This window comes from Halichoeres trimaculatus, unplaced genomic scaffold (genome assembly GCF_033239565.1).
Source record: "Halichoeres trimaculatus isolate MK-OKI-2021-1 unplaced genomic scaffold, fHalTri1.1 fHalTri1_scaffold_2, whole genome shotgun sequence".
NCBI lineage: Eukaryota > Metazoa > Chordata > Actinopteri > Labriformes > Labridae > Halichoeres > Halichoeres trimaculatus.
Window position 1 is genome coordinate 36356828 of NW_027437180.1, and position 16529 is coordinate 36373356.

Sequence of the window (16529 nt, forward strand, 5' to 3'; positions counted from 1 at the left end):
ATAGCGGGCCTTGACCTGTATGTCAGCTGACTCTTCAGGAGGGAGACTGGTGGGACGTGATGATGTCTTCATTTGTGAGTCAGAAAGAGGAAATCTTTAAAGGTCCCATATTATGCAAAAATCACTTTATTGAGTCTTTTAGTGAAATTTGTGGGTCTTTGTCTTTCCTCCAAGCCCACAAAATGTGATATTTAATGACAAAATCTGTACTTAGTAGAGCTTGTGAATGTAAAATCCTGACATAAAATGAGCTGTTTGGATTTTGGGGATTTGCCGACGTCACGTTTTTTGGACCAATCATGAGCAAGTCTGACCTGATTGGTCCACTAGAGCAGATACCCCTGAACCTCCTCCCCGCCCACTCCCCTCCCCGCTGCTGGAGGAGAAGAATGCCAAAGTTGAAGAGCCATCACTGCTCTGTTTTTAGCTGTAAACAGCCACATAGTTCCATGCACAAGCTTCCCATCTCAGTAGAAGACAAGACTAAGTGTCTAGAGTTCATTTATCAAGCAAATGTTCCAGCTACACTCAGTAAAACTGTGCATGTGTGTGCTAGTCACTTCACGGCCGACTGCTTTTCCAACTTTGGACAGTACAACAGTGGGCTAGCCAATAGAATGGTCCTGAATCCAGGCGCATTACCAATCATCCTCCAACCATCCACCAACAAACCTGGGACCCTGGAAATGTGAGCATTTTAAATGCTGTGTGCTGTGGAGCAGATGTAAGAGCTTTTCCTCAGTGTCCCCCCTGTCTCTGTGTTAGCTTCAGGATGCTAACTTTAGCTGCGGTTAGCCTGTTGTTTTAGCCTGTAATGTTACGGTAAACGAGCTTAGCTGTTTTCTAAACATTGTACTCTTGGAGCTCGTGGCGCCGCTCTCAGTGACGCTGAAGAGCAGGGCGGTATCAGCGGTGGCTCATTTACATATGAAGGCCACGCCCACTAAATCAGAGCGTTCTGAACAGAGGGGCTATGAGAGCCTGGAAACAATGCTGCTGTGCTTGATTTATTGGCTTTTTGGACTAAAACATGTTACTACCATTTCATGAGGTGAGGACATCAATGATCCATATTAAACTGCAGAAAAGGAGCATGATATGGGACCTATAAATGTGAGGATGTTACTCAGAATCCAGACATCTTTTAAGGTCTTATTGATCTAAGCAGCAACATTATAACATCAGCAAGCTCATCCATTGGGCAGAGTCCAGCTTTATACCCTGTATTCTTGAAGACATTGAAAGCAATGTCTGTCACCTGTCATTCTGTTATTTATGACTCTGTTTACCCCAAAGCCGAGCGTGCAGGAGGGACAACTGGCAGCCAAGTTTAAACTGCAGTCATTCCTTAATTTTAGCTTGTTGACTGCTATAAGTAATATGCTGCACGATTTTTAAGTTTTTTTTCAATTGTCCCTTGAAAAGTGCTACAGCAAAGTACCCTACATTCACCAACAATTATTGCAGCTAAGGACCTTGCAAGGCAATTTACCAATGTTCTGCACATAACACTACTGAAAAACACTCTTCTATCACAAGTATCAGATATGAGAACAACGCAGAAATTATGCAAAGTAAAGAAAAGTCTAGAAGATCTTATTTCACAGTGTAGCCAGAAAAAGGTCGTACAGTCAGTCAAAGAGTTGAATAATGCATCAAACTAAACGTTAGCTAAAAACACTGAGCACCAGCAGAATGTCACATGAGTTTGTGATCAACATCAACTCTGTATTTTAGCCTCTTGTTGATGTTGATCACATCAACAGGAAGGAAGTTCAGTCTTTCGACATCCTGGCAGCCGTCTTCTGCTCTCTGCAGAGAGGCGCCATCCTTCATCAAAGTAAGTGAAAATATTCTTAATTTTTATATCACCCTGAGTTCTTTCCTTTTTTTAAAAAAACATCTTTATGATCTATTCTCTCACTCAGAGATGAGTTTAACTGCAGCAGTGAGTGGATCTATCGTCCTCCTTCTCACTGTGTCAGGTACGTCGACTCAAAAGTTAATTTTTCCATATTTCTCTGCTGGAAAAATGTCAGAGATGTTTTGAGGTGTTGTTAGTTTGAAGAATAGCTGCATTCGTGATGAACTTCGGGTCAATGATCATTCAACGAAATCCTGCTACAAAGTCGAAGTATTTGAATTTCAAGAGCTTTTCCAGCAGCAAAGCATCTATAGTTAGTTTGATGAGACGATAAGTTTCTATCAGCAGAAAAAAATGCTTTTATTTTGAAATCACTAACACTTGTCTCTGTTTTAGATGTGATACTGTCTTTTTATTTTGCCTTCATTACAAATGTACAGACATTCACAGACTTTGGTTGGATTTTGTCATTTTGCTTATTTTGTTGAATCATATCATAGCACAATCATCATATTGGATTCATATCATTTTCTCAAAATAAATCGGGAAGGGATTTTTAAAAAAGTGAATTAGTGGTTTATATGGGCTCTAATGAATAAGAAGTAAATCCTTTTTTAAAAAAACAAACTGGAAGTAACAAGATTTACTTGTGTTTCTTTCTCATCATTTCAATTCTATCCCACTGACCACCTAATGTTAGTGTTGTTGTATTGTAGTTGTAATGTTGACTGATTCCAGTAGATAGAATAGAATAGAATAGAATAGAATAGAATAGAATAGAATAGAAAATACTTTATTTATCCCCGAGGGGAAATTCAGGAGTCACCGCAGCATTTAAGAAAACAAAAGTAAGAAAGAGTATAGAAAGTGCAAAAAGGTCCATAAGAAATTAGATGACGACTTCCTGTCCACCACTCGTCCACCACTCTCCAGCCCAGCCAGCCTCCACCTCCACAGGGTCCAGGACTGAGCCTCCCCAGCAGTCTGTTCAGTCTCTGTCTCCTGGATCCTGTCTGCTCACAGCAGGCGAAGCTCCTCCGATGTGTCGCCGGCGTCCGATGTCAGCTCCGTCAGCCACGTCCGTGAACAGCACGATGCCACTGGGTTAGCACAGCTAGCTCGTCCATCCCCCGGAGCGAGATCCCACGTTCCCAACAATGATGGATGGAAGGACAGGTCCACGTTGTCATCTCCCAGCTCACACCCGAGAACTGGCACGTCGTCCTCACCTCCTCCTCCTCAGCTCGAGGGAAATCATCAAGCCCTACACTAGTTAGCATTGGTATGCTACAGGCTGCTAACAGCTAATTTTGCATGTAAACAATGCAGCCATGGTTACATGTAGGATCTCCAGACAAACACAGGAGAAAAGTAGTCAAAAATATCGCCGAAGCCACAAAAAGTTTGGTGTCCGTGACCAACAATGAACCATACAAAGTGACGATCCACTCCAAATACAAAGATGACGAAAAAGAGACGAAAAAAATTACAAGAAACAGACAAAGACGAGAGAGCTGCTGCAACAGGCAGCTACTTGGGTAGCGCCTAGCAACGGAAAAAGATGGAGGTGATTCGCCCAAACCTGCCACTCTCATAGACAAACAGTGTCGGCGCTGTGCATTGTGGAGAAGGGTATGCCAGCTAGACTGGTCTGTTGCATACTGGGAAATTTTTCCTGGATCAGTAGGACATGCAAATTTTGCGAGTTTTTGCATACTTACTACTACAGCCAAAATAGTAGGCACTGCTAGTGTAGGCGGTTTAGAAAACAGCTTCTGTCTTGCCCAGTCCGCCTTTTTTGGACCTTGTTTTTTGCCTCATGTCTGCCTGTTACCTCTGCCTGGGCTCTGATTAAACCCTTTTTAGCCCATTGAACCCTGGTTTGGTGAGTGAGTTGTTAGAAATGTTTTGTGTGTGTTGTGTTTCAGTGATTTGGGGTCAGGATGAAAGTGGAGTGACTTACTATTCCACTCAGATCTGTGCTTTAAAAGGATCCAAAGTGGATATACGATGCTTCTACACATATCCAGCATACACGGCTCACGGCCTGCATACGACAGTGGAGGAAACTCTCTGGTTCACTCAACTAAAAGATGAAGAGCCTCTCAATCTGAGGGCAGACTCAGAGTACGCCGGTCGTGTGCAGGATGGTTGTAACAAACACATCTGCACTCTGAGAATCAAAGACCTGAGAGAGACAGACTCAGCTGAGTACAAGTTCATGTTCACAACAAACCAACGAGGTGGAGGATTCACTGGCTCACCTGGAGTCACTTTGACGGTCACAGGTAACGTTTTCAGCACCAGTCATCCCTCATGGAAAGACTCCCGCCTTCTGTTCTGCTCTGATGTTTGTAATAATGACCCACTCTGACATGACGTCTTCCCTCGTCCAGACCTTCAGGTGAAGATGAAAGGATCAGTCACTCATGCAGAGCTGTGGTGTCACAGCAGCTGTAAAGTATCTGAAAATCCTTCATACATCTGGTACAGGAATGGAAAAGAGATCCAGAGGGGCTCTCCGTTGAGGGTCCCTGTCAATGAGGGAAACAGCTACTACTGCGCTCTTGAACATGAGGAGTACCAATCCGCTGCAGTGTGTGAGTTCTCCTTTACTTACAGTATTCGCCATCAAACTGTTCAATAAGTAAAGATACTTGGACTGGTGATGTTTCATGCCCAAGATTATGTGAGTAGAGAGGGGAACACTTTCAAGCAGCAACCTCTGGTCAAAGAATATGAGACAATGCAGAAGTGAAGAACACTGCTGTTTCTCAAGTGTTCGCTTGAGGCTGGCTCTGGAAGTACCAGGAGTCACATACACACCAAGCCAAAAAAGCTGTTTTCAAAGCAGAAATTAACCTATTTACAGCCTGATTCAAAAAAACGTCTCCTGTCTGAGTCGCTAATTTTACTACCAGCACCCACTGTACGGGGGTTGAATTTTTTCTAACTCAGCCATTCAGAGGATATTAAGATCACGAACTCGCCCAATCAGAGGTACAGCTCAGGTCACATGACCGACAGGCGCCCTATAGCTGTACACGAAGCCCTTGCCACTACCAATATGGCCGCTATAGCCAATGTGCTTCATTTTCCGTTGCAGAAACAGACGGGTGACGTCGGCGAGACTACGTCCATGTTTTATACAGTCTATGGTCACTTTCCCATGTAAAGGGTCTTTCCCATTGCAAAAATACATAAATAAGAAGCAGCATCTGGGTCGGCATCTCTTCTTTGTTTAATTAAAATATTCACCAAAAGTAAGGATGCCTGTTTTTTGCAACAGATTACATCCACAAAATGAGGCGATAATGAGGCTGCTCCTAACAACACTGAACACAAAGGGATTCATCACACAAATCATTTACGAGGGAGGGCTGAAAAGTTCGTAGCCTGACTAGGAAGGAGTTATCCCATAGTGATGAAACTTGGCATGCATTAAATTCAACACGCATGGTTTAGGCTGTTTTCCAAACCGCCTACTACATGTGAAGTAAAGTATAGGTGGAGATCTGGAAAGAATCAAACAAAATGGGCTCAGGTTTTGCATTAACACATTAAAAGTGTAACTTCCTGTCTTACATTAAGATACTTGCTTCCTTCCTTCAGATCATCCAACAGAGGTCAACGTGTCAGTGAGTCCCTCTGGTGATACCATAGAAAACAAACCAATGACTCTCATCTGTAGCAGCGATGCCAAACCTGCAGCCAAACACACCTGGTACAAGAAATACGGGTTAACTCGGGCTCCTTATGTATCGACTGTACAACCCCACTTCAGCTCCATCAAGACTTCAGACTCTGGAGAGTATTTCTGCTCAGCTGAAAACGACCTGGGAAGTAGAGTATCTGGATCTATCTTTATTGATGTAAAATGTGAGTATGAGAATCCTCATTCAAAAAGGATGGTTTGCACCTGTTGCCAATTGCGCACACAGTCTTAGTAGATCAACATGCCCACTAATAACAAAAGTAAAGTAGATGTTCCTGTTCCTGTTTTATTTATCTGAAGAAGTTGTTTAATGTTCTCTATGGGGCACTGATGGTAAAGTTGCACATACTACAAATAACAACATTTCTCCAATATTTAGCTCTAAAATGTCACTTTTCATGCAGATTTAGAGAAATATTTGTGAAACATATGGGCCAAGCCCACGCAACTTGGGTGCAGAAACACTGCGGAGTAGATATAATGGTTTTTCAACTTATGTGGAGGAGTTAACCACCAAAAATAACAACAACACATTTTTAAACTAAATATCATCACTTTGACGGATGGAAAACAGCTCCAAGGTTTGTGAAATAGCAGTGAGTGGACAGAAGAGATCAGCAAATGGACAGGTATTAGGTGGGCAGATGTTTTTAGAGGAGAAATCTGGCATGTACCCAGAGAGCAATTTAAACACACAACTGTCACTTAATGCTCATGACTGCATTATCCGTGGACACTTAGCAGACTGTGACAGACCAGGACGTAAATGTGTGTCAATAAATCAGAAACCCTCCCAAACTAAAAAGAGCACACAGACTGCTGAGTCTGAGACCGATTCTAGCAAAAGAACCAAAAACTACGTCCAGAGTTAATTATTTACCCAAAGACGTCGCTGGTGTTCCAGTGTAAAGTGTGACCCTGTTAACTGGTGACTCTCAGCCATTAATCACCAATACTGTCAACAGCATCCATCTGCAGGGACTGAGCGTCGCCATATCATCAACACATAGCGGAAAATTCAAACCGGAAGTTGGTCTTCTTCGTGTTTTTTTTTTTTTTTTTTTTTTTTTTTAATGTAAGAATGTGCAATTAATGTTATTACAGTACTGAAATTTTTTTTGTTTTTGGAGTCCTTTTTTTTTTTTTTTTTTTTTTAGAATTACCAAAGTACAATTAACAATATACACATAGTTGCAGCCAGGGGCTAAGATACAGCAATCATCCAACAAAGATGCACAAAAATATACACATAACAACACAAGAAAAAGAAAAGTTAAAATATTCTTCGCGTTCTTTTTGACTTTTTTTGGCGCTACTGTGCTCTCATTAAACTGAATGTTGGACATATTTGAGATTTTATTCGGGGCTCCATAACAAAATGTGTTTTTATTTTCCTGTTTATGGTTAACGGAATTCAGACTGGCGCTATACCCCTGGTTGTGTTTATTAACCATTTTTTGTTGTATTTCTGGTTTAAATTTTTGTTTTCTGTTTTGTTTGTTACATGAATTACCGTTTCATTTGAAACGTGCATAATACATGTCAACAGCATAACGTCTACAAAATCTGGTTACATCGAAATTTCATTTGTGTTTCATTGAGATCTGGTATTGTTGGCTCTAAGGGGCGCCCGAGTTCCTGCATGGTGTCGTACAGCTGAAAAAGTGAAAAAAAAATAGACGAAGAAAACCAACTTCAGGTTTGCCTTTTCTGCTATGTGTTGATGATATGGCAACGCTCAGTCCCTGCAGATGGGTGCCTCTCGATACTGTTGGCTGGGAGTCTCCAGTTAGCATGGTCGCTATTAACTCCAAAACACCGGTTGCTCTGTGACGGTCAAAACTTGATAGACATTGTCTCTGTTGTATTGTATTGTTTCTAAAAAATGACCAAAGAACAACCGTACATTTTTATGCTGATCTCAGGGTTGAATTTAGTGTTTAAAAACCGCTAACTTATCTGAATGAATGGAGCCAAACCCTGCTTCTGCCGTCAAAATGCCCGTCTTTATGACGACGTAGATAATCCTTCTATATAAATGTTATAAATAAATGTCCTGATTCTAAATAATTAGCTACATTTCTGAAAATTAAGTTTTCATTCCAAATATGTAGCTAATGTTTCTAAATATTTAGCTAATATTTATGTAAGATTTCTAAATCTTCAGCAAAAAAATTGAAATGTTTAGGTAATATGCAGATTCACACTCCCTCCTGCCAGAAGCACCAAAATAAAAGTTTGAGGAAGCGATTTAGCCAGGGGGGTTTTGAGACTGTCAAACACAGTCTGCTAAATCAACTGTTAGAAAAGAAACTTACCAAGTGCTGTGATGGCAGTGTTGAAGACTGAGCAAGACTTCACATGGGACCCTGTTACTAACAGTGTGTGAACTAGGAAAGCAGTCAAAAAGCACAGACCTCCACCAAGCAAATTGTGATTATCACGCAACACTTTAGTCCTACTTTAATGTTATACTCCCTTTCAGCAGACTGTCTGCGACAATTTGGTGTTAGGTGCAGGTTTGTACAATAATTTGTTTCCTGACAGTGTCGAAAATTATGATGATCCAGTCCATATTTCATATTCTGTATCTTAGTATCCAGAATATTCCAGGATCTGGATCGTACTTTAACATCTGTCAGAAAGTATGGTGACCTTGTCTTGTATTGTTTTGCAAAGTAATCTGACCATTTATGGTGGAGTTATATACGCATATGGTGAAAATGGCCTTATCTCACAATGATAAAGAATCCTTTAAAAAAATCCTAGATCCAGACGGTGATCCAGATCACTTCCAAAATTTAATCACTTCTTCCTTATCCCATTTTGAACATTTCCTGACAATTGCATCAAGATCCATTTGATTAGTTTTTGAGTTATGTTGTTCACAGACAAACAGACAAACTCTCCCAAAAACATAACCTCCTTGGTGGGGGTAATGACTGACTGTGATAAGAAGGAAAAACATAAGAGTAAATGAGGTAGTCCCAATATTTGATCCATTAACCTTAACATTATACATGTTAAGATTAAAAAGCCAGTACAATACCTGAAATCTTTTTCTTTTCAGATGCCCCAGTGGAGACCTCTGTGTCAGTGCATCCCTCCTCTGAGATAGTGGAGGGCACAGCAGTGATCCTGAGATGTAGAAGTGATGCTAACCCAGCAGCTGAATACAGCTGGCACGAGAAGACAGGAAAACGGAGCCATGAACGCTTCAATGAAGGCTCGTACATTTACTTCAGATCCATCCAGGCCTCAGACTCTGGACAGTATTACTGTACAGCCGACAACAAGCTTGGGAAATGGACGTCAGAGCACGTCTTTGTTGACGTGAAATGTGAGTGAATAAATAAATAAATATATATATATATATATATATATATATATATATATATATATATATATATATATATATATATAGTAGTGCTGTCAGGCGATTAAAAAAAAAAATCTAATTAATTACAGGATTTGTAATTAATTAATCTAATTAATCGCATTTTAATCTCATATCTGCTTAAGGTCTCAAAATAAAGAATTTGAATTCCAGGACATTAAAATTACATTAAAAGACATTTAAAAAAACACTAAAAAATAAGGTGGGAATATATAGAACACATTTTTAGGTACCCTGAGGCATAAGGAACACATGAAAAAAGTTTTATGGTTCTATCTTTACAAAATCTACACAGTCCTGTACCTAAGGTAAGCTGATTTGATTTTTAGGACGGTTTTTGCTTCTGTCACATTTTTACTTGATGTAGACTCAATTTTCACTGCAATATGAACTTCTATACTTCTATGAGGTCAGGAGAACCAGGGCTAAAGGCTAAAAACTGTGAGGAACTATGTACAAAACACTTAATTCAAGTCTTGGATCAAAGAAAAGTGAAGTAATTTCAGTTTAACATGCTCTGAACACACAAACTGAGCAGAGCAGCCCCAAGCTGAAACATGACACCAGGAAGATGGAAGGAACTTTTTAAAGAATTCTTAAGATTTAAATACAGAACATATATCGATCATTCAGGGCTTCTTTAATGCAGTAAAAGATGTAGAATTGTCTGTTTTTTACAGAATTGAGCAAGAGCAAACGGTTGATTTTCTGCAGATTTTTCAAAAAGGACAAGTGAATAAACGAGATGTGGACCCACTCTCGCTTCCCCCAGGTCTAAAGCATGTTGCTGACGTCAGGTGTGATACATTCAGAGACCGTCGGAAATTTGAAAATCTGACGAGAACACGACTTTTCCAAGTAGGGCAAACTGTTTGTAAATGCCAGACACTTGAAAATAAGTGTGTCTTTGAACGTTTTGGATCCAGATTAATCTGCGTTATTTTTTATAACGCGTTAATTTGCAGTGTAATTAATTAATCCAATTAAAGGGTTAAAATGACAGCCCCAATATATATATATATATATATATATATATATATTATATATATATATATATATATATATATATATATATATATATATATATATATATATATATATATATATATATATATATATATATATACACATATTTTAAAGCCTATTTCTCCCCAGATGCTCCTAGGCTTCCCTCTGTGTCAGTGAGTCCGTCTGCTGTGATCGTGGAGGGTAATACAGTGACTCTGACCTGTAGCAGTGATGCTAACCCAGCAGCCAGATACACTTGGCACAGGAAGAATGAAAGAGGAGCAGTGGCTTCAGGAAAGATCTACACCATCAAAGATTTCAAAGCTAACGACAGTGGGGATTATTACTGTGAAGCTCAAAACAGAAGAGGAGTTCATAACTTCACCTTCCACCTGCCGTTTGTTTCAAGTAAAATTATCATTAAATTTTTTTCCTGCACACACATCAAATTGACTCCACGTGTTAATAAGTAAGATCTTATGACAGACGGAGATAGTAGCTCATATTCTCACGGAATTATGAAGTGATTCACTGAGTGGTTCATTATCCTGATCTTAACAGTAAAGTGTCTCATATTTCTCTTTTACAGAGAGTTCTGTGCTTAGGATGAACACCATCAGGTTATTCCTGTCGTTCCTGGTGTTGGTCTTCCTGCTTCTCCTGGTGCTGTGGTCGAGGTGAGACTTAAACCATCCTATCTATCACCTTCGTCAAATTCTTCACACTAAAGCCTGATTTATACTTCTGCATTGACTCTATGTCGACTTCAGTGGTGAGTGTTGTATACTTGTACATTGCTCTGTAATACCCTGCTCGAACACATGAGGGCAGTGTGGCATGTATGATCATCAGAAGGCCTGATTCCAGTCGTACAAATGGCCAACATACACTACACCTTGGTTGGACCCCCTTTTGCCTCCAGAACTGCCTTAATCCTTGGTGGCATAGATTCAACAAGGTACTGGAAACATTCCTCAGAGAGTTTGCTCCATATTGACATGATAGCATCACACAGTTGCTGCAGATTTGTCGGCTGAACATCCATGATGAGAATCTCCCGTTCCACCACATCCCAAAGGTGCTCTATTGGATTGAGATCTGGGGACTGTGGAGGACATTTGAGTACAGGGAACTCATTGTCATGTTGAAGAAAGCAGTCTGAGATGATTCCAGCTTTATGACATGGAGCGTTATCCTGCTGGAAGTAGCCATCAGAAGATGGGTACACTGTGCTCATAAAGGGATGGACATGGTCAGCAACAATACTCAGGTAGGCTGTGGACTTTAAACCATGCTCAGTTGGTACTAAGGGGCCCAAAGTGAGCCAAGAAAATATCCCCCACACCATTACACCAGCAGCAGCAGCCTGAACCGTTGATACAAGGCAGGATGGATCCATGCTTTCATGTTGTTGAGGCCAAATTCTGACCCTACCATCTGAATGTGGAGCAGAAATCCAGACTCATCAGACCAGGCAACGTTTTTCCAATCTTCTATTGTCCAGTTTTGGTGTTGCTGTGTGAATTGTAGCCTCAGTTTCCTGTTCTTAGCTGACAGGAGGGTCACCCGGTGTGGTCTTCTGCTGCTGTAGCCCATCTGCCTCAAGGTTGGACGTGTTGTGTGTTCAGAGATGCTCTTCTGCAGACCTCGGTTGTAACCAGTGGTTATTTGAGTTACTGTTGCCTTTCTATCAGCTCCAACCAGTCTGTCCATTCTCCTCTCACCTCTGGCATCAACAAGACATTTTGTCCCACAGAACTGCTGCTCACTGGATATTTTCTCTTTTTGGGACCATTCTCTGTAAACCCTAGAGATGGTTGTGGGTTAAAATCCCAGTAGATCAGCAGTTTCTGAAACACTCAGACCAACAACCATGCCACGTTCAAAGTCCCTTAAATCACCTTTCTTCCCCATTCTGATGCTCAGTTTGAACTGGAGCAGATCGTCTTGACCATGTCTACATGCTTAAATGCATTGAGTTGCTGCAAAGTGATTGGCTGATTAGAAATTTGCCTAATAAAGTGGCTGGTGAGTGTATGTCATAGATACGACGGTGTAGGCTACAGAGTTGATTCAACACAGAAGCATAAACCAGGCCTCAGTGTTATGACTTCTTCTTTTTTAACGACTTTGGTTCAATCCAGGAAGAAGAAACCTCTGAGCTCCACCACTGAGGCAGCTGAACCTGCAGAGATGATCGAGGTGAGATGGAAAGAAACTAGAATACTCTCTTAAAAAGTGATATATTCATCCTAGGTTTGATGTATATATCTGAGAGAAATCTCATCATCTGTCATCAGTTAAAGTCCCATCCACAGTCTAAGAACACTGTGGCACAGACAGAAGACTCAGAGGAGCAGGAAGACATGGTGTGAAGTCCAGGAGGGTAAGAGCCTCCACGATACAGCGATCAGACTCCAGTTTCTTTGACACAAGTCCAACTATAACTTAATGATTGTCTTCTGATGTGGTGTAGACAGAGGAAGGAGTATCTGTGGAGTGAGGGCAGCGAGAGGCTGAGGAAGATGTGGGAGAGGTGGAAACTGGCCTTTCGATCGAAAGAAGCAATCATCTGCGATCACTGGAGGCCGAAGTTTGACCAAACCAGGAAGCTGTCAGGACTGTGTCTAGAAGTGAAGGTTTGATCGGCTGTAGATAGACTTTATCAATAAGTAACTTCAACCCCGACACCTTTTGTAATGTGTATAATATGTTTGACATGTACTCTGAGCACATTAGTTAAGTGTGTAATAGATGTAAAACTGATAATTTAGTTTAAAAAGATTAAAAACACATTTAAAAACATTTTTTTTTTAGTTAAAATGTCTTGTATTTGTTGTTATGTCAATAGAAGCAGTTATCTCGGTGATCTACTGGTTTTGCTTAAGTTTTGTGGTTGTCAGACACTTCCTGTTTTTGCTAGCAGGGGGAGCTTGTCACACGCAGCTTCTCATTACTGAATGAAAGCCAGCAACAAGTGTGTTTTCTTTCGTTCGTCTTTTCCCCTCTTTACAGGTAAAAATATCTATTTTAATGTATCTTTAATGCTGTAAATGGCTCTCTAAAGTGTTGGTGAGCAGATGTAAGTTTTATGTGCATTGAACTCATTAAAATGTTGAATGAAAGCCAGCAACAAGTGTGTTTGCCTTCGATTGTCTTTCCCACCCTTTACAGGGGTGTCACAAGTGCACTTTAAGCCAACACACAAGCAGGACCGTGAGTCATTACGTACCATTTAGAGCACGACAAGGATTAACGATCAGCTAATGCAAAATCCATGAGAGTGCCAGAGCACAGCACTCATCATTACAGTATCCACAAACAGATTAGGATAAAGGTTAACTTTAATATAAATCACACAGAGTGACAGAGGGAACTTATGCCTCTAAATCTTGTAAATCTGGCCATAGCAGAGAATGGAAGTTTTCCCTGCTACTCACTGGATACTTGGTATATGATGTGAATCATTACAGCATAGAAAAAACAGAGGTAGATGATAGCAGGTCTGTAAACACTGGTAAATGATCATAGGAAGCACGGGTTTGATTTCCTTAAGCAACTTTTTTTTAGCCATGGACCGCATTTGTCCAAAATGTGCATGCTTTTGGGCGGAACTCCATCATGCATGATGTGGAGTGATTAATTTTATTTTTTTTTCTATTATATTCAAGATCTACCAGGGAAGCTTCAAAGCTCGCCCAGTCGATCGCGATCAACAGGTTAGCGACCTCTGACATAGAGCACAGACAGCTGATCGATGCATTAAGGAGCACAGACAGCTGGTCCATGCTGTAGCGCACAGACAAACTGTCCATGTCATGTGGAGCACAGACAATCTGTGCCACTGCTGCACCTCAAGAAGTACAGCAGGGTCTATCGACTACATCCCCCCCTCACTCACGGTTGCAAAACGTAGTCAGGAACTAATGATTTTTAGATGTGCTTGCTTAAAAAGTAACAAAAAGTTAAAAAAAAAACACAGAAATCATCATTTTCAACACTGAAAACTCAGACATTTGAGTAAACTGAACTTCACCACTGAGTTTCTGACTTCTCTATGAACCAAGAGAAAAATGTTGAGTCATTTTACTTCCTCTTCATAAGGTGCTCTTTTTCCATACCCAGCATATCAACAATCACATTTTAATACAATTCTTTAAACTTCAGATTAACTCTGTGCTCAAGAGGCCACTGTTTGAGTAAATATGCTGCAAAATATTTCTTTGAACTCCTGCTCAAATAACCGTTAAATAAAAACAATACAATGTGTAAACTGGAAAAACCTGAAATCTCATGAAGTGTTTCTGTCTTATTTTTAGTAGAAGTAATATGAGTCACATTCACCTGACCAGTCCAGAAAAATTGTCTCTTTTTTTCATTTCTCTTCTTCCTTTGGGAGATTTTTTCTACTTGTTACAAGCAATTCAGACCTCATATTTGTCTTATAACAACTTTAAATAAGACATTTTTCCAGACTGGTCAGTTGAATGCGGCTCAAATCAAGTGTAAGACATTTTTTACTTAAATAAGACAAAAACACCCGATAAGATTTCATTTTTTTTGCAGTGTGGGTAACTCATGTGTCTCTGAAGGTAACAGGACGTGATGAGGCATCTTCGTGGTGTTTGTCTCATCCTGTGTGTTTGTCACTTAAAGAGGAAGGAAACCAAGTTGCTCTAAAACAACCTGATATCGATCCCCAGCTCAGTGACTGCAGACGACAGACAACTTCACAGACAACTTATTTCATCAGAGTGAAGTAATTTAAAGATTTGTCTGTTAGATTTCAAGACTGAACTAATTATTCATCTTCTGATTTGCTGTGTCGCCTTATTATCTGAAAGGGAGCAGAGATGAGTTTAACAGCAGCTGTGAGCGGATTTATCCTCTTTTTTCTCTCCGTGTCAGGTACGTCACATTGTTTAACTATTCTACAAGTTGCATGACTTCCTGAGTTTTAATGCTCCTTTTTCTTAACTCTTTCTTTAAATCAGTGCTGCTTGACAGAAGGATCCAACAATGTTTTAACTCCTGATACATCAAGTATGAGTCTGTTAGTTACTCTGAAAACATGGTTTCATCCTCACATGTTCCTGGTCTGTTAAATTGTGTCCCAAAGCTGAGCCTGCTTCACAAACAGCAGCTTTTGCAGAGGAAACTGAGTCTTTAATCTGCAGACATTTGATCCCTTTTGAGGTTTTTCGAGTCTCACATTCAAACGCGGTCTCAGCTTCTCGTTTGTCATCACACTTCTGGAACGAAACCCTTCTACTTCCTTTTGTGGGTGCAATATTGACACACTGTGGTGACATTTTTTTTTGAGCTTTCATCTCGCTTCTGTGTCGTGAAAAAGCCACAGTGTGGGTTTCACCACACCTCAGCGCTGCAAACTTAGCTGTCACTAGTCCCACTTCACTCACACTCACCACAGAGTGAGCTGTACAGGAAACGTGGTACTCTACATTAATCACTGCTCAAGTCTTGTTTCGACAGTATACTGTGTGTTTAACTTTGTGTACATTCGTTTTTTTCACACTTGCTTTGGCAATGTGTATGTATGTTTGTTATGCCAATAAAGATTTTTTGAATTGGATTGAAACTGCAGACGAAGGCTGTTTTCCAAACCGCCTACTACATGCTCCATGTGAATGTAGTATGTAGTAGGCGCTGCATACTGCCAACTGCTTTTGCATGTAGTATGTAGTATGACTGTTCTGTGGGGTCTGTTTTGTAGTATCCTACTCTGGTTATCAGTTTCGGAAAATGGAGCTACAGGTGATGGATTTTATTTTGCCTTTAGTTTAAATGTGCAACCCAAACTTTGGGTAGATCTCAGCATTTTAGCTATTTTGTTAATCATATAACATCAGAAACATTATATTTGATTTTAAATCTTACATCAAAGGTCATATTGTTTAGTGAAAAGAAATTTTAATGGTATTTTTTATTTTTACAGCTGACAGAAAAAACACTTCTGTATAATCTACATTTCGTTTAAAGAGTAAATTAGTGGTTTATATGGGCTTTAATGAATTTGTAGAGGTAAACACTTCTTTTATGACTGAAAGTAACAACATTTACTTGTGTTTCTTTTGCATCACTTAGCTTCTATCTCAGGGGTGGCCAACCAGTCAGAGACCAAGAGCCACAAAAATTACTGTGGTTACTACAAAAGGCACATCACACACGTGGTCTTAGAGACACACTTCCTCTCACACATAAACAAAATGACATAAAATGAAAATCAATACATTTCTATCTATCTATCTATCTATCTACCTACCTATCTATCTATCTATCTATCTATCTATCTATCTATCTATCTATCTATCTATCTATCTATCTATCTATCTATCTGTCTAGATAGCTATGAGCACATGAGCGATTGGGAGGAGTACATGTAGAGAAGAGAAACTGAAACCCAAGTATAAATCTCATCACCCAAGTTTTGATCAATACTAATCCCAACGTAGGCATCAATATATCAATATTTTAGATCGATCAACACAGCACTACTTATAACTATATATAACTATATATGTATA

The 16529-nt window shown here is 40.0% G+C and overlaps 1 protein-coding gene across 1 annotated transcript; it reads left to right on the top strand.

The window, feature by feature from the left end:
- The first annotated feature begins 62 nt into the window (after window positions 1-62).
- On the top strand, window positions 63-12629 carry LOC141800478 (basement membrane-specific heparan sulfate proteoglycan core protein-like). Its single transcript, XM_074683033.1, has 12 exons — window positions 63-74; window positions 1738-1840; window positions 1929-1985; window positions 3793-4152; window positions 4261-4464; window positions 5477-5707; window positions 8650-8919; window positions 10132-10392; window positions 10574-10661; window positions 12129-12186; window positions 12303-12355; window positions 12461-12629. The coding sequence occupies exons 1-12, from the start codon at window positions 63-65 to the stop codon at window positions 12627-12629; spliced, it is 1866 nt and encodes a 621-aa protein (XP_074539134.1).
- Window positions 12630-16529: the final 3900 nt, after the last annotated feature.

Coding starts and splice junctions, on each gene's coding strand:
- LOC141800478 (XM_074683033.1), top strand. Junction 1,841..1,928: donor AGGCGCCATCCTTCATCAAA/GTAAGTGAAAAT, acceptor TCTCTCACTCAG/AGATGAGTTTAACTGCAGCA. Junction 12,187..12,302: donor AACCTGCAGAGATGATCGAG/GTGAGATGGAAA, acceptor TCCCATCCACAG/TCTAAGAACACTGTGGCACA.